The sequence below is a fragment of the Lonchura striata genome, chromosome Z (assembly GCF_046129695.1).
Source record: "Lonchura striata isolate bLonStr1 chromosome Z, bLonStr1.mat, whole genome shotgun sequence".
Lineage (NCBI taxonomy): Eukaryota > Metazoa > Chordata > Aves > Passeriformes > Estrildidae > Lonchura > Lonchura striata.
The window spans coordinates 2,546,540-2,564,175 of record NC_134642.1 but is presented as its reverse complement, the minus strand read 5'-3'; the positions used below and the strand labels follow the sequence as shown (position 1 = coordinate 2,564,175).

The following is a 17,636-nucleotide window of genomic DNA, read 5'->3' as shown; positions in this document are numbered from 1 at the left end:
GGGGAGTTCCGACAGCGGCGACCTCCCCTTTTGCTGGCACGGATGGTTTCGCCCGCCCGTTCGCGGCCGAAGGCGGCGGACGCGCCCACGCGGAGGAGAGGGGGGAACAGCCAGCGCGGCTCCCCCGGCACTGACGCGGCTCTGCCCGCCCAGCCCCGCGGGGTCCTGGCGGAGGCGCGCCCGCCCTGCTCCGCGCCGGGCGCGCCCGCCGCCAGCACGGCAAATAACAAACAATTATTATTATTGGTGTAACGATTACTGCCATAAATAAACACCGAGCTCGGCCCGCAGCCGGCCTGCCGCCGGCCGGCGCCCGCCCGTCGCGACAGGCAGCGCGGCAGGCAGCCCGCGGGGCCCTGAGGGCACGGGCGCACCGTGACGTGGCCTGGTTATAAATTAAACAAATACAAATTACACCCGTTCTAGCCATTGTATCCTTTCTGTTATACCTGTTACAGCTCCTTTATCCTACATATACACTATGTAGTCATACCTTCGGTGGGTATGATCATAAATCATGCAAGTTATGTCCCTTATATCCTCTATGGACGTGTTTATATCCGTAGCCATACACTATGGATTTCCGTAAACTATTTATCAATAATATATCCATAATCTGTATATTATGGATATATTATGCCCTGTATGGATATTACACATAATAATGTATTTATAACTCGATATTATTATTATATATTTATACATCTATATAAACATTATATACAAAATGTTATCATATCCTGATATGGATATATTATACCCATAATATATCCATGGCAACTATCATATATTTATATATAAATACATATGTATATCTCTTGGATATTGGGTAGAAATTATCCCTGTTATATATCTACATTTTCAGTTACATCAATAATATGACCATAGTGATAATATATATTATTATATTATAACCCACTGACTATATCCATATATGAATATATTTTACACCTATATTTATAATTCCACAATTATATCATTCATATATTTTTGTAACATGTATTTTAAGCTATAAACATATGAATTTTTTATACAGCTTCACAAACTATTACTAAGGTGTATAACTTTATTTTTCATAATCCTTGTTTTTTGCATAAAAACGCCAATCACTTGTTCTAAAATTTTAAAAATTGCTATAAAAACAGTAATAAAAATTAAAGCAATGAGAATTTGGACAATCAGGATAATAAAAACAAAGAGGATGCTCTTGGGCACTAGGCCACATGCCTTGTGACCAAAGGATTAACTCCTAAAAGCAAAAGCCTGTTGTATATTCATATATTCATACATGATGCATACATTCCTTTTAAACTGGGGATTTCTCTGGTTATTGCCAACTTTCCTCCTTAATCCTGTTGGTGCCTCAAAGACGAGAAGGAGGTAGAATAAAGTTTGTCTTTTTTGATAAGGAGGCCTCCTGGGAATTTTGGTGTCTTGTTGCTGTTACCTCTGTGCAAAGAATTTCATTATTATCTCATCTCTTTCTTGAGCTAGTTAAAAAGTACCTTACATAGCATAGTTTCTCATTATGTTATAACCTAAAACTATATTTAACACACTACTTGAGAGAAGAATTAACACAGCATAACTTTCTAACATAACACATATATTAATTTGAATGTTTGCAAAAAGCCAATCATAAAATGGGCATTTTTCACACTGTCCCACTTGTAATCCCTTTTTTTCACCTGTCAGGTGAAGCTCGTCCCAGTTCTGTCTCCAGCACAGGATTCCCACTGCTCCTTCTCCCTGCGTGTGCCCAGCCAGCTCCACCTGTGTGCCTGCAGCCCCTCTGGAAGCACACCAAGAAGGAAAAAATTGCTTTTCACCCGTTTTATTTTAAAGCTGCTGCTTGCAATCTTTTTGCTGGCCTTTATTTCAGTACAAACAAATTAAGTTTTGATGCAGAAATGGAGTTACAGACTCGCTGTGCCTCAAATTGTTCGGTGCCACAGCCACAGAAACATAGACCGCCGCTTTTCTTTCCAGAACTATTTCATAGGAATACAAAATATTCCACACACCCATATCCCCATTTCCACCAAAGACACATCTAGGACAACAGAGCCAGGCTGTACCCTTGCCTATGACTGACACAAGGATCATCACGTAGAAATTACTTCTAACAGATCCACAGGTTTTAAAATTTAAAGATCCTGAAGGTCCCATTCTGCCTCAGGGCAGCGTTACTATGTCTCATTGGGTTTGCTACAGAAACCAAAATACAGCAGAGATAATATTACCATGTGCCACGGAGATGAGGAAAAAGTTACACATTTCATATGAGAGCAGTAACTCTGGTATCCCTAACAGGATGGAGCAGAGTTCTGAGATATCCCCACTCTACACAGACAGAGTTAGGAAAGAGAGTGCTTAACTTGGAAATTCACAGGATTTATTTACAAAAGTCACGAGAAAAAAGAAAACAACATAAACCTCTCCTCCTGGATGTATTTTACTCTGCAAAAAAACTGTGATTGAAGATCATTAAATGCATTTACATGTTTTACAGATTCTTCTTCACATACAACAGCATATGCTTTAGTCATTAAGACATAGGAAGAAAAGATGATTGACTAAGCCGCTTTAAAATAATGAAACTGCCAGGTTTCCCTTGGCGTCCCCTCTTTAAAATTAAAGTCAAGCACTTTAGCAGAGGAACAGACAAGCAATTCTAACTTCTCTAGACGGATACAGGAGAATCACCTTTTCCAATTCAGACCTAGCTCAGCAGTCTTAACTGAGACAAGACCAGTAGGAAAGCAATTAGGAGCATTCTCTTCCACAGAACTGCAAAGTCACACACAGAATTGCACTTTCAAAGCTGTTAATTTAACAAATTATGATGACGGAGGGCCGGGGAGGTAGCAGTAAGGAAAGAGGCTGCAAATTGTCTCGGGTTTTTCCCAAAGAAATGCATTTGAAAAGCACAGGGTATTCACCTCCCGTGGTATTCCCCTCCCAGGTTCCCCAGGAAGCTCAGAATACAAACGGTTCTCCACTTCAACCACAGTGATCACCACGCAGAAGTTTAATACATATTTTAAAAAGTATAATAACAATTCTTGACAGAAAAGTAACAAATACTAATCACTAATATCCCCAAAGTTAACAGAGTTGCCCAGCTTTAGGTACAGCTTTTGTTTTCTTTCTTGTTTTTTAAATTTATTTTTTAAGTTTTGTACTGCAGTTGCACCCATTTCCAACTGACTTTTCTGTCAGTATGAAATACTGATTTGAAGACAAAAATCCCCAATCAAAGCAAGAAGAACTCAGCTTTCAATGTTAAGCTGAACCAGGACTTTACCCAGCTGATTTTATCTCCCTCCATATCACAGCTGGACTTCAATCCTTTATAACAAATATTCTTTATAACACACTTTCAGAGCTCAATTCATATTCTCTTAAAGAGTTCCATGGTAGTAACTGAAATGAAAGCAAACACGTTTGTTGTTCTTTTCCTCAATTTAAAAACAAATAGGAGAGCGTACTGAAGGAAATTCATCCCTGAGTAACAGAGCATTTAAAAGCTGCATCCCATTGCCAGTCACTGCGACATCCTATGACATTTACTCTAATAATTAATCAACACTATGAACAGGCAGCCAACAGAACTGGTCACAGTTCAATTTGTTTGCAGCGTTGTTGCATTGATCCCATGATCCTGCTTAATGAAACTGCAAGGGAACATTAGGAAATGGGATAAATAGAAACAGTGTCTTTTATTATTTTAAGTTGAATGTCAGATTGACAGCTAAACTGTGCTGGATCCCAGGGTACTCCGAGCAGTGGTGGTCAGCAATTGGCTTCTCTGGAAGTCCAAAGAATTTCTACGGGGTGTCTTCAGCCGAACAGCAGGAGGAGAACGATTGTGATGGAGTTCAGGGCTATTAATGGCACTGCAGAGGGGGGAACAAAGAGAATTAATACTGAAAATTTTGCTTTCCATGTCACAAAATGACAGAGCTTCATATAACCTTGGGAGAAGGAGCAGAACCAGTCAAAATTTTAGAAATACATTTAATTTTCCTATGTAAAGTTGTTACCAGTGGAAGGAGCCAGGCTCAAAGACATTAGTAGAAAGCAACAGCAGAAATATTTTTCACAGCGCGTTTTAACTTTAACCCAGAGCCTTTAATTCTGTTTTAACTTCAACACAAATAACTCTTTCTCCAAATGAAAGTAAACAATCTAAAATTCAGCTTATATCCTTGGCTTTACTGTGCTTTAGAATAAATGTTTTGAGTTCTACTCAGTGATAGGCACAACAGGTTAAGATTTGTTACTCCCTCTCTATCATCATCTACAAAATGAATTTTTGGTGTCCATAATTAAGAACTATCAGTAACTTACAAATTAAGTATATTTTTCTCCTGATCTTCTGAGGCACATAAGCCTGGCTTGCCTTTCAGAAACCCCGGAATTACATTTCCCTCACAGGTACTTCCCATAAAGTTGGATTTAAATGAAGTGATTGACACTGATTGCACACTTTGGCTGATCACCAAACTTCCTCCCAGCTGACAAACTCCAAGGGAAGGAACAGCTCAGCAGGAGAAACACAATCCAGAGCCAGGGAATGTTACTGCATTTTTGGTGAGGCCTGCACCCTCTTACAGAGAGTCTAGGCCCAGAGGAAATACAGATTAGTGCAGAAACAAGACACTACAGATTGTAATAATAATAATCATCACAATCCTAATAATACTAGAAAATATTGTGCCCTTACCTCTCATAACGGTTCGTATTGATCGAATGAGGTTTGTCAGCTGTGCTTTAATTCCTGGTTCCTCTCCAAATCCTCCAATCCCTTGATCGCTTCCCCAGCCAACTGGGTCACATAAAAACAGACACACACTTTAGGAAAAAAACCCCAAAACCACACAACAAATGCTGCAATTTTAACGAGCAATCTATCATGAATGTAGTTTATACTAACACAGATAGACAGCCTTATTTCACGAGCACATTTTAATACAGCAGGCTGAAAGCTGTTAAACCTCATGCTAAACGATGACAAATCCATGTTTCTGTAAAGAAAACCCTCACCTTTTCAATACACCACAGTTCCCTGCGAGTTCATCTGGGCTTTAAAAATTAAACCGCTGTCAAAATAAACCCTAAATGAACTGCAACCTTTTCATAGTCCTGAAAATAAAATAGCAAATAATCCCTGGGTGTGAAGTGATGATGCTTCAGCACTGAGAAAGGGGCCATACGAGAGAAAAACGAACAGCACAAATTCCAAAATAGGAGTGATGATTTTTGCAATTGCTGTTAAAAAAAAAAAGCTAGAACTTTTTAGGGAAAAAAAAAAGGGAACTTTTTGTAATGTAGCAAAAATCCTGAAGTTTTACGATGCCCAGACACAGCATGATGGGACCAAGGATGTATCCAGGCATTTCTAAGACCTGCTGTCTGCAGCCCTTACCATTTCTGGAAGGAGCAGAGCAAGGAGCAGCTCTCAATACACCAAGCTGCACTGCCCAAGCTGTGCATTTCTTTCTCCAGAGGCCACTTTTGAGTGATTTTTGCTCTCCTTTTCTCATCTCCCTGGCACCAAACTGGTGGGCGAGTCCTCTCCCTCACCAGCCTTGCCAGCCGCTGCTTCCCACTGGGATGAGCCTGGAACTCTATTCCCAAGTTTCAAGAGGCTGACAACTGGCTTCATCCATCCCAGCTGTCCCCACAGCTCCCGTTTTTAATTCCAGCTGCTCGTCAAAAGAGCAAAAGAAAAGCCCAAACCCAAGATGAGCAGATCCCTCGAAACAAATCCAACCGGGGAGCAGGAGAGAGGGATGCCCTTCTGCACTCCTGCCAAAAATCCTGGCTCAGCCTGACGTGGAGAAGTCAGGATTCTCCAGTTCCCAGTGAACTGGGAAACCGTGCATCATTGCCCATTTTTTTTTTCCTTCCACAGCTCTGCAGATCTTTGTCGGTGGATTTTCTCTGTTTTGCAGGGCTTGGCTTCATTTGAAGGGCAAGGATGCCCAGCCCTGGGAACCCCAGGGACCGAGAGGCGCCATCTCACCAAGAACCAGGCACAAGAGAAAGGAAACCTTTGTGCGACACCCACCACCAAGGGGCGTGAAACAGTTAAAACCGGATGGGGAAAAAGGACAACTACATATTAAAAAAAAATAAATAAACACAAAGGTACGAGGAAAGCGGGTGGGAATTCATCCCCCAACCCTCCCCGATGACTCCCAAACCCCTCCCCCGCGCGCCGCCGCTCCCCCCGGCAGGGAGCGGCGGGGCCCCGAGGCCGGGCGGCCCGTCCCGGCTCACCGTGGCGGAGGAAGCGCTCCTCGTGCAGCACGGCCACGGCATTGACGATGAGGAGCGAGGCCTGCAGGAGCGAGTAGAGCGTGAACGCCATGGCCCGGCAGCGGCCCCGGCAGCGGCGCCCGAGAGCGACGTGGCGGGGCCGGGCGGGGCGGGGCCTCGGGCGGCGGTGGGCGGGGCCTCGGTGGGCGGGGCCTCCCATTGGGCCATGGAGGGGGCGTGGCTTGGCATAATGGGCGTGGCCTCGGGAGAGCGACGAATGGGGCGTGACCGCTGATGGGCGTGGCCTCAGAGGGGCGTGGCCTCGGAGGGTGTGACCTCATATGGGGCGTGGCCTAAGGGGGCGTGGCCTCCGGCTCCCGGGAGCCGCGATGGAGTCCCCGGGCTCGCCCGCGGATCCCTCGGGATCCCGAATCCCTCGGAGCTCCTCGGGTCCGGCGGATCTCGCAGACCCCCCCCCCGCCCGTGGATCCCTCGGTGCCGCTGGGATTCCAAGGATCTGTGGATCTCTCTGGTCAATGGAACACTTGGGTGCCTGTGGATCTCTCGGAACACCGTGGGTACCACAGAGCCCCGTGGGTCCATTGGATCCATGGATCTCTCGTGCCCATGGATCCTTTGGAGCCCTCAAGTCCGTGGATCCCTCAGAACCCCGTGGGTCCCTCGGAGCTTCTTGGGTCTGTTGGGACCGTGGATCCCTTGGGTTCATGGATCTCCCAGAGCCCTGTGGTTCCATCAGAACCCCTTGGGTCCATTGGATCTGTGAGTGCCTTCGGTCCATGGATCCCTTGGAACCCCACAGATCCCTTGGGTCCATTGGTCATTCAGAGACCTTTGGATCCCTTGGGTCCATTGATCTGTCAGAGCCCCTTGGGCTCATTGGGTCCATGGATCCCTCGTGTCCATGGAGCCCGTGGGGCCCTGTGGATCCCTCAGTGCCATGGGTCCCTCACATCCGCATGGGTTCCTAGGAGCCCCTTGGGTCCACATGGATCCCTTGGGTCCATGGATGCCTTGGAGCCCTGTGTTTTTCCCAGGTCCTCAAGTCCTTTGGAGCCCCATGGATTTCTCAGGTCCATGGATCTCTCGGAGCCCCGTGGACCTCACAGCACAGGCTGTGACGTGGGAAGCTCTCCTTGCCGTGTAGCAAGTGCCCTTTGGATTTGGGGCAGGAGTAAGGCTCATCCTCCTCCTCCTCCTCCTCCTCCATCTGTAACGTGGTAGCATGGTGTGTCCTGTCAGCGGGAGCTGGAGACATCGCCTGGCGTGGGACAGCCCCCTGGCCATCCATCATCAGCAACACAAGTAGAATTAATAAAAATCCATAAACACTGCACATGCAAAAATACATGAGTTTATATTTGCATTTAGCCTTATGGACAGCGGGGTTTTTCCATGTGTTTTCTCACTACATGGGTTTTCCTTCTATCCTGACTGAGGATCAAGCAGGAAGTCAGTCCAGATCCCAGGTGCTGGTTGTCCAACACGTAATGCTGCAGAACCCAAAGCACAGCCGAAAAGAAAAAAATTACTTTTTATAGTGGATTGATCATGACTTCTGGGCAGTTCTGCAGTCAAATAACAAAATAATCACAGCTGGAGCTCAGGGATACCGTATCCCTATTATAACTACTGTAGTTACAGAGTTATCCCCGTACTGTAGTTACACAGTTATCCCAGTGTAGTTATTGATGCACAAATAGACATTTTTTCCCTTTGCCTCTTCCAGTCCGATTGGCTGAAAGGGGTGATTTGCATAATCCCCCTGATTTTATTTCCCAGTAATTTCACAGTGCACAAGCCCCTTAGCTCTGGATGAGCTAATGGTACAGATTTTGGTACTTTTATTACTCAATCGGGGCACGATGATTTGCATGATCACTTTGTGGTTGTGGTTACTAGACCCTTCTGCTGCAACAGAGGCGACAGCTTTGTGCTCAGTGTGGGGGACTGCAGAGACCCCAGCTCGATTCCCTGCCCTGCCACAGACTTCTGACACAAGCTGGACAAATTATTCTCCTCTTATCAGTATTATGTCCCCATGCTCTATGTGAAGATCCCCTCACCAGCAAGTGATGATCTGATATTTCAATTAATTAAGTGCCATGAGTATGTAATCAATAGATGCTCAGACACCACGTGAATCAGCTGTGAAAAAACCCACACCTCAACTTCTTCTTGTGTTCATCTTTCCTTTCCAAAACACCCACTTTGGTACAGTCAGTGTCATAATATTGTGCAACTTAATAATCACTACTATTAAATAACATTACATTTTAATACTGGAATAAAGAAAAAGCACCTCGCCACCAGCACCACAGCGTATTTTCTTTACAATTTACTCCCAAAATTACTCCTATTGCACAAGGGAGATAGAGAATCAAGGATATTCATCAGAGTTCTGTCATCTGGTCAAAAGCATTTGTCATTTCAGCCTCAAAAAGGAATATAGTCTCAATTTAGGGTAGGGACTGAAACATCTATTGCAGTTGCAGTGAGCTCAATATTTTTGAAGCCTGTACTGAAGTGTTTACTTACATGAAAGCTTCATTGTTTTTCCCAAATGCTGACTTTGGTTCTGAAAACTCTTGTGTGTGTGATTAACTTCATAAGCCAGAAGTTAGTGGGAACACTCGAGTATAGAGGCACATGTGAGCACATACTTGAAGGCTTAGGAGTTCCAGAACAGCTTCTCTATTTCTCATCTAGGATTTTAAATTTGCAGTGACTGCAAAACTCCTCCAAAACACCATTTTAACATTTTCAAATTGAGCCATTTCTAGTTGCCCAAATCCTCCCCCTAATTTTTGGGGTTTATAGTTCAAATAATCTTTTTCCATCTGTAAATAGCACCAACAACAAAAAGTTTGAGTTTACCAAACTCCATACAGGCAGAGAAAGTCAACATTGGCCTGAAAAATTTCATCCCAAAGGCCACTACAAATTTTTAAGAAGTTCTTAGTGGTGATGTGTGATGGTCTAACAAACAGAGCTGTCTTTTGTCCTCAGACATAACTTAGGGCATTCTGGCAGTGGTTCTATAATTAATTACAGATAAATATGGGGTTCAGTAACATAGATATCTAATAATCACCATGATCAAGTAGCATTTCCTGGGCTACCTCCTTACGGTATACAAGCTATAAATAAATAAATGCTAACCTCAGTGAAGAGCTAATGCTTAGAGTTATGGCCCTGAAAAAAAAAAATCCGAGGTTTTGCAATAAGTACACAAGTTATGGCTTAGTATTTTTACCCATAATTAAGATGTATTTCAAAAGAGCAGCTGCCGTCAAGCTGACATAAACTTGACGTGATTTTCCCCTTAATTAAATCCATCATGGCAACTTAGCAACCACAGGAGTCTTATCTCTGAATCATGTTACGTGGTTGAAGAGAAAACCAGATAAAGTTGCTTGCATTAGAAGGAAAGGGGCTTTTTTTTATTATTATTATTTGTTTCATTAAGGTGTCGTGTTTCAGTACCATAAATTCCCGGGGTGTCATCTGCAGGGTGCAGTCAATCACCATAAAGAAGAGTTTTAAACCACCTTACAGATGTCAAAGGATTAAACTTCAGGCTGGTGAAGTATTGCGAAGGCACTGGTGTTTTTCACTCTCAGTTTCTTGTTCAGTGTTTTCAGGCAGAGCACATCTCCCCGGGTGTCACTGTCCCCTACACTTAATGAGAACCAAGCTTGTTGCATGCGAGATTTTGGGGTTAACTGAGTTTAATTCTGATGAGAAAATACCATGACAAAGGAAGACCTGTTATGACTTCAGCCCCTGTACCCTTCACCTCACTTGCCACCACCATCTCGTGACTTTATTTTCGGATCTAGCTTTAACCATTTCCTTCTTTAGACGCCGTACACACCCAGATATATGCACATCAGTGAGAAACTTTTGGGGACCCAGAAAATTCTGGAAATTGGGCCCAATGGTCCCAAGCTGGAAGTGAAAAAATGCATTTTGTTGCTGTCAGCTTTTTTACCAACTCCTACCATAGGCAGCTTCATTAACTGAAAAACTTCGTGTAGGTGAAATAAATTAGGCTCTGCCTCTCAGCCAGGTGCTATAAATAAATACAACAGCTAAATTTCACAGTTAGACTAAAGCCTTTGTCATCTCTCACTCATCACACCTATAGCACTGTCGAAGAGCTGTAAAGTTAATGGTGCATCTGACTGATGTAACACGTCCCTGGTAAGCACAAATTGAGTGACTGCTTTAATGTCCAGATGGTTTGCTTTTTTTTTTAAACCACCAAAGCTGGGAATGCAATAGGATTTTGTGCATTTGGGAAAATGTGTGTCTGGTCCTCACCTGTCAGCAGCTGCGTGCAGGAAAGAGCTTTGTCTTATCTGTGACTCATGGGTCACCTCTGCCCTTGCTTGTTTGAGAAGTGAACAGCCATCCCTCCAAAAAACACGGCCTGACAGCCTTCCTGGGATTTGAGAGGACATTAATAGGCCCCCACACACAAAAGAACTGCCTGGGGATTGAGGAACACAATGAAAAACCATACACAATTCTGGATTTACACCTAAATTTATCAGCGCTGTTTTCCTAAGTTACTTGGCTCTGTAACCATAACAGGCTTTAAATGTCATTTGTTGCCTGGTTCTCTCTCTCGCACACACAGAAACAGACAGACAGACACACACACACACACACACACACACACAAATGCTGTTGCTCATCTTGCTACCACCAAGAGTACAGAATGGTTATAGAACCAGGTTTGAGCTGGAAGGGAGCTTAAAGATAATTTCTGTGACATGACATTGTTCTGTTATTATTGGCACTGTTTGCGTTGCTTTTGAACTGGAATACACCAGTCCAGACCCAAATCCTGTCATGCTCAGTGCCATGCAGATATTTTTCAGAGGCAGGCATAGGGATTTTCCAGTCCATCTCTGAGATGGAAGACAGTGGATATCTAAAGCAGGCCAATGTGGGGAGCGGGGCAGCAAGGAAACAAATGGTTTTTTTCAGGGAATTACAAGTCTCTGCTTAGCCCTGCCTCACTGCTGACAGACGGGCAGGATTTTCAGGCATGGAGGCAGCAGAGAGTCTTAGGGAGGGATTTAGAGGATGGGGAAACAGCTCCATGAATTTTGAAAGGTGGGGGATTTAGTCTCTGTGCAGTGAGCAGCATGAAGAAAAGGCAGGGGGATTAAAGAGTGCGAAGAGAATGGTGTCTGAGGCTGGTGCTAAAGCAGAGGACAGGCAGGAGGTGTGGAAAGAGGGAGGGACACCCAGGGGACACAAACCCCCGCAGGCACAGAGCTGGTGTTTGCCACCACGGGCTTGCAGGGATGTGCTTCTGTTGGACCAGGGAAAATGGTGCCAGTAGAAATATTCTCAGTGGGAATACAGTTAACATCAAAGGACCAGGGATGGCTGACATGTGCTCACAGTTTTGGAATCAGGTCTGGCTTTCACCTGTGCTTACAGAAAATTCACTCAAAGAGCTTTTTTGGGGACAAGCACAAGGAGCTGCAGTGGTGACCAAAGTCTGACCACCTTTGGTGGCACGGATTTTCCTTCAGGGCTATGAAATGGGAATCTGTGTGGGGCAGCCTCACCTTCCTGTGCCTGCCCTAAGTCTCCCCTTTGATAGGTGTCATGTAGAGGAGGTAACACGAGGGTTTTGGTGTCCTGATGGGTCCCAGTGGGGCCAGGCCTTCCACCAGCATCTTCCCCAGGGACAGTGGCCCCACCTAAACCTGGAGAAGGAGGATGCTCACAGGCTGCAGCCTAGGGGCTCCCAACAGCACTTAGCAAAGGGCATGAAGCTGGAACAGGCTGGCCAGATCCAGGGATCACACTGATCCCTCTTGGAGCCAGATCCTAGCCCAGCCTGATCCCTGGAATCACCACCTGAATGAGAAGGACAGCCAGGCCAGCTGGCGTCACACCAGACATCATCAGTGCCCCGAAAGCCGCAGCACTCAGTTTAAAGATTAATAGATGGTCTCTTTCTCCAGGCTGTAAAAGTGGGTGGGTAAAAACCAAATCACAAGCCTGGTGGCTCTGGAGGCTGCAGCCTGTCCAATAATGTCAGCATTAACAAGCTGGAGTCATGCAGATAATAGTGAACCATGTGCAGAAGGTCAGGTCTCAGCATAAGGTCTGGGATTCTCAGTGAGTCAGAGGGATTGGGAAATTTTTGTAAAAATAACTAGAATTCCCCCTCCTGTATTTTTTTTTCCATGACTCACCCCTCAGAAAAGAGGCAATATGAAAAAGATGTAAATTTCTGCAGTAAATTTCTAACACAACATGTCACAGAAAAAAGGTACATGTATCTGTGCTTTTTCTCCACTTCCATTAAAAAACTCAATTTTCCTGCATTTTCTAATACTTTTGTGGTACGAGTTCACAGTCCAGCACTTTGGTGGAGAAAATGAAGTGCAACATGTCAGTCCCTCCTCTCAACTAGCACATGTCCCCCGAGTCCTTTATCCCCATTTCTCTCCAGAAGAAAGCTGCAAATGGAAGAAGCTGTGGGTTGTCATTGCTCTGGTGCTGAATTGAGGGGTGTTGTCAAAGGAGAAGCATTAGAAATCAAAATTGTCTCTTCAGAGATGGCAAACTGTGGCTGGGCACGCATTTTGCTTGTAAGAAATGTAATTTATGCACATCGGGCCAGTCAAATCCACCGTCGAAATCTTGTCAGAGCTGCAGTGTGCCACTGTAACTTTTTCCACCACCACAGGTGTTCTAAGGTTTTTGGAGGAATAATTTGACGTGCAACGCCTGGCACAACAGAAATGGACAAAAAACAAATAGCTGGGTGTCTGATCAGCATGAGGAGCTGTTGGTGTCTTGAAGCCAAGTCAGTTAATAACAGAATGTAATTTGTGGCAGTAAGAACTGATAGCTGGGATAGAGCTGATTTAATTAATTATGGAGGTGACATACTCCTATTTTCCTTAATCTTCTGCCTTTTATAAAACTACATCCTACGACCTCATCACCCTGCTTCATTTGGCTAGATGCATTCAAACTAAAACTGAATGAATTTTTTGTTTGAAGAGACTCCTCAAAACACATAATTTACCCTCTCTTTATAGAAAGAGATGCCACAAGGAAAGTCCCTCTTTTTGTGACTTCAGCTGATTGAAAACAATGAAGACATTTGCATTAATGAGGAATCAGGGGCTTGGGTGTCTTAATTTTCCTCTACAAAATTTAAATACATATCTATATAATTATACCTATATATGTATATATGTATATATACAGGTATACAGATATAGGTATGGATAGATATAGATATAGATATAGATATAGATATAGATATAGATATAGATATAGATATAGATATAGATATAGATAGATATAGATGATATAGATATAGATATAGATATAGATATAGATATAGATATAGATAGAGGTATAGGTATAGATAGAGGTATAGGTATAGATATATAGATATATAGATATAGATATAGATATAGATATAGATAGATAGATAGATAGATAGATAGATAGATAGATAGATAGATAGAAAAAATCAGGAGGTGGGGAGAATTTGGACCAGATACAAAACAAACCCAATATCATTGCCCTAAATTGCTTTTACCCAAGCACCCACCCTAGTGATTCTCCATCCACTGCTGTCCCACCCAGCTCTAGGCTGAGGTAGGAGCCTGGGAAGACCCCAGGAAGCCCCACCAGGGCTTGGCAGGCTGCTCCTGTGGGCTGCCTGATGACTCTTGGCTCGAGCAGGAATTCATCCCTGCACACATTCCCATGGCAGCCCTGGTTTCCCTCTCCTCCCCTGATACTCACCTCCGGAGAACACCTATTGCCATGCTGATGGCAACCAGCAGCAGGAGGCTTCCACTGAGAGACACCATGACAATGGCATAGATGGAGGGTGGTGAACCTTGAAGAGAAATCACAGGTGAGTTTTGCCAACAAACAGCTTCAGGGAACACAGCCTTTTGTGAAATTACAGGCTGAAAATACTGACAGTCCTCCTGCTCAAACCATGAGTGGAAGGGGGTGACCAGCTCTGTATTAGAGGGGTGTTTCTGGAAACAATTTTTCTTCAAAAATCTCACAGCTCAGTTAAATAACTTGTGTGTCTTTATCTACCTAAGAGCAAAGCAAAACTGCTTTTCAGGACTGAGACTGAAATGCAGCCCTGTGGATGTCAGGGTGGGAGAGCCTGCCCTGCACTGCTAGACCACAAAGCCATTTCACATATTATCCACCTATTTATAGTAAAGCAGGATCCTGAATATTACTGCCTGTCTAGCCAGCACTTTCAATCCACTTTCACCCTTTTCAATCTGTTTCCATCCTTTTTTAATTCTTGTATATAATTCCAAACTTAAAGTAATGAACACTGGCTTACATCCCTGCCTCCAAAGCTCTCATTCTTTTCTGCTGCAACCCCTCCCTTCAGTTCCAGCATCCTCCCCACCCTAAACCCCAACAGAAGCGTGTCTACCTTGTGTCTGATCCATCCACTCCTTTTGAGCCCACTCAACACCCTGTATCCATAACCTGACAGACTTGGTGACATGCTCAGCTGTGTCACCACACAAATAAACACTGCAAAACTGATTTAAAATGCTGATGGAAACAAACAGTAAAACACCTTCTCCCTGGACAATCACAGAGTTGTATAAGTCTTCACCACCAGCATGGGCCATCCTGAAAAATTAGGGAAAGAGACAATCAGATCCCAGCTTAATGTTCAAACCCAGTACATTTAGTTCAGATTCCTTTATTTCTCTTAAGTATTTCACTATCTCTAATGTGAATGATCTTTAACTGGAGATCAAAGGAAGATGTGTTAAGGGATAGATCCAAAAGACAGAAGTTAATCGAACTCAGAACCCCTGAATACTTCTGTTAAGGCAATGAGCTTCCACTGTCTTGAGTTTGACTTAATTTTTCTGCATGGCATCTAATCTTTATAGAATCCCAAAATCCCAGAATGGTTTGTGTTGGAAGGGACCTTAAAGCCCATCCAGTGCCACACCTGCCATGGGCAGGGACACCTTCCACTATCCCAGGTTACTCCAAGGCCTGTCCAACCTGGCCCTGAACACTTCCAGGGATGGAATTTTGGCATGGATAAACAACCCAAAAACACTGACAACATGCTCTGACTTATCTAGCTGATACTTTTATCTAATCCTGGCCAGTTTGCCCCAGGACACAGAACCCTTTCTTTTACTGCCTCCATAGGTGGTAGCTAAGTAATCTGTCCAGGCTTTGCCTCTTGTCAATCAGTGCGTGTGAATAAAATGAAATGTCAGCCCAGAATCTGAGAAATTCTCCCTCTCCCCAAGGAGAGCTGAGCTGAGTTTAGTGAGAATGGAAAATCAACTTGCTTACTAGAGAGTCCTGCAACCCCCCCAATATCCTAAGGAAAACCTCAGTTTTTCAAGCACAAACCTTTTGTGCTTGTAAAGAAGTCAAGAAAATACAGCATGGAAATTAAAATATAAAGCAGAATTACATTACAAATTTGTGGAGTACCTTGTGACTGCTGAAGATCCTTGTGTCAGCATCACACTGCTCAAACCTTGCCTGAAAGAAAAGCTGGTCCGAAGGGTTTCAGACTAATTGCTCACTTCATTTGCCTCTGTTGATTGCTTCCTTCTCCCGTGGTTTTTATAGGGCAGGGTAATCTCTTCCGTGTTTAGACAATCAATAAAGTGCGGAGGTGGATCAAGCAGAGGCTTTACTCACCATCCTTTAGATAAGCAATTATTTCCACACTCTTTCTGGTGGAGCAGGAGGCAGAGCTGGGCTCCACCCAGGAGCCTGACAGGGCTCCCACAGGGCACGGGACCCACTCTGCTGTGCATGAACTCCTCCAGCAAAACTACCTCTGTAGCTGGTGCCCAGGACTGGCTCAGAAATGTGCTGTGTCCCAGGAGGGGTGCCTCTGGGTCTGCTCCAGAAGGCTGGGTGGGGAGGCCAGGTGTGGGTGCTCTCCAGGCAAGGGAAGCCCACCAGCCGTGACAAGTCTGAGCCCTGTCCTTGCTGTGTGGCTGTCGCATGGTCTTACCTGGCTCTCTGCACTGAAAACAACCAGGCAGGAGTTTAAGGAGCTGCTGCTGAGCTGTTAAACAGGGAGCTCAGGGCTCCAGAAGTGCTTCATGTTGGTGTTTCTTGCAGCCTGGCTTCACTGCACCGCAGGCGGGAGGAGAACACGACTTTATCCCTAAAGCACCTACCCCTTTCCATGCCTTGGCTGGGGAGGCCACATCTGCACAGCTCTGGACCTCGCTCTGCTCTGCAGGAGCCCCCATTCCCTGTGCCAGGCTGGGGCTGGCAGCTGCACCGAGTTATCTCATGGAAGGCTGCGGTTGCCTGTGCTCTGTGGTCAGAGAAGGAGTGGTGCTCCAGGGTGGAGACCCTTTCTTCGTTAATGCAGGCACAAGGAAAACATTAATGAAATCCATATTGGCAGGTGTTTCAAAACAATAGAGATAGAATGTTTTTTCTGCTGTGCCTAGACAAATAGGTGCACAACAATTCCTGCTCCTCTTACGTCACAGTAGCAAACAGGACCCAAGCACCTCTCTGAGTGCCCTGGAGATTGTTTGGAAGGGTTTCAGGCATCCACAGTCATAGAATTCTAAAGAATTCACAGTCAGCTAGAAGTCTAGCTGACCACAACTGTGAATTTTCCTCTGTGGCTCAAGAAAACAGTGAATTAACTGCATTGGATAGATTTTACAGAGAGATGAACAGCAAAGAGCAGGCGTGCAAACATATGCAGGTATTTTTTCTGTTTAAGCCACACATCCACTCTTCATTTTGTGTCATCCATAGAGGAGGACACTTGGTCTGTATGAACCTCCTCTCCCTGCTTCAGGGATTCGCTGGACTTGTGTTTGGCTTTAAGCCTGAGCATGCCACAGAAGAGTTCCTGAGCAGAGAGGACTTCATATTCAGGCAGGTGCCAGCACTTTCCTTCTTTATCAAACAAAGGGACTTCATATTCAGGCAGGTGCCAGCACTTTCCTTCTTTATCAAACAAAGGGACTTCATATTCAGGCAGGTGCCAGCACTTTCCTTCTTTATCAAACAAAGGGAAAGATCAAATCAAACCTGAGATTGCTTTGTGGAACCCATTTGTGATTTTTGAGTCCGATCCAAAGGTCACTGAAATGACCTCCAATGGGAATCTCTGCTGATTTCTCTGGTATCCCAGACCATGTTTCTAAAGAAAAAGCTGCTTAATACACATCAGACCTCACTCTTGAAAGCCACTGATCATCTGCATGGTGGATCTATGTGTCTTGTGCATGCCCAGTATGAAGATGTGGTGGAAGCAACTGGGGTGTGTTCTTCTCTTGGAAATGGAA

At 44.6% G+C, this 17,636-nt stretch overlaps 1 protein-coding gene across 1 annotated transcript; it reads right to left on the bottom strand.

Annotated features, from left to right (window-relative positions):
- Positions 1 to 1,818: 1,818 nt before the first annotated feature.
- IER3IP1 (immediate early response 3 interacting protein 1) lies at positions 1,819 to 6,441 on the bottom strand. The gene is made up of 3 exons (XM_021535531.2): positions 6,289 to 6,441; positions 4,730 to 4,831; positions 1,819 to 3,899 (listed from the first exon to the last, which is right to left on the bottom strand). The coding sequence occupies exons 1-3, from the start codon at positions 6,377 to 6,379 to the stop codon at positions 3,844 to 3,846; spliced, it is 249 nt and encodes an 82-aa protein (XP_021391206.1). The 5' UTR covers positions 6,380 to 6,441; the 3' UTR covers positions 1,819 to 3,843.
- Positions 6,442 to 17,636: the final 11,195 nt, after the last annotated feature.

Bases quoted from the DNA above. Each gene is read 5' to 3' on its own strand.
- IER3IP1 (XM_021535531.2), bottom strand. From the start codon at position 6,379: ATGGCGTTCACGCTCTACTCGCTCCTGCAGGCCTCGCTCCTCATCGTC. The intron at 4,832-6,288 runs GTGAGCCGGGAC...TATGTGACCCAG, and splicing joins GGAGCGCTTCCTCCGCCACG to TTGGCTGGGGAAGCGATCAA. The intron at 3,900-4,729 runs GTAAGGGCACAA...CCCCCTCTGCAG, and splicing joins AATACGAACCGTTATGAGAG to TGCCATTAATAGCCCTGAAC.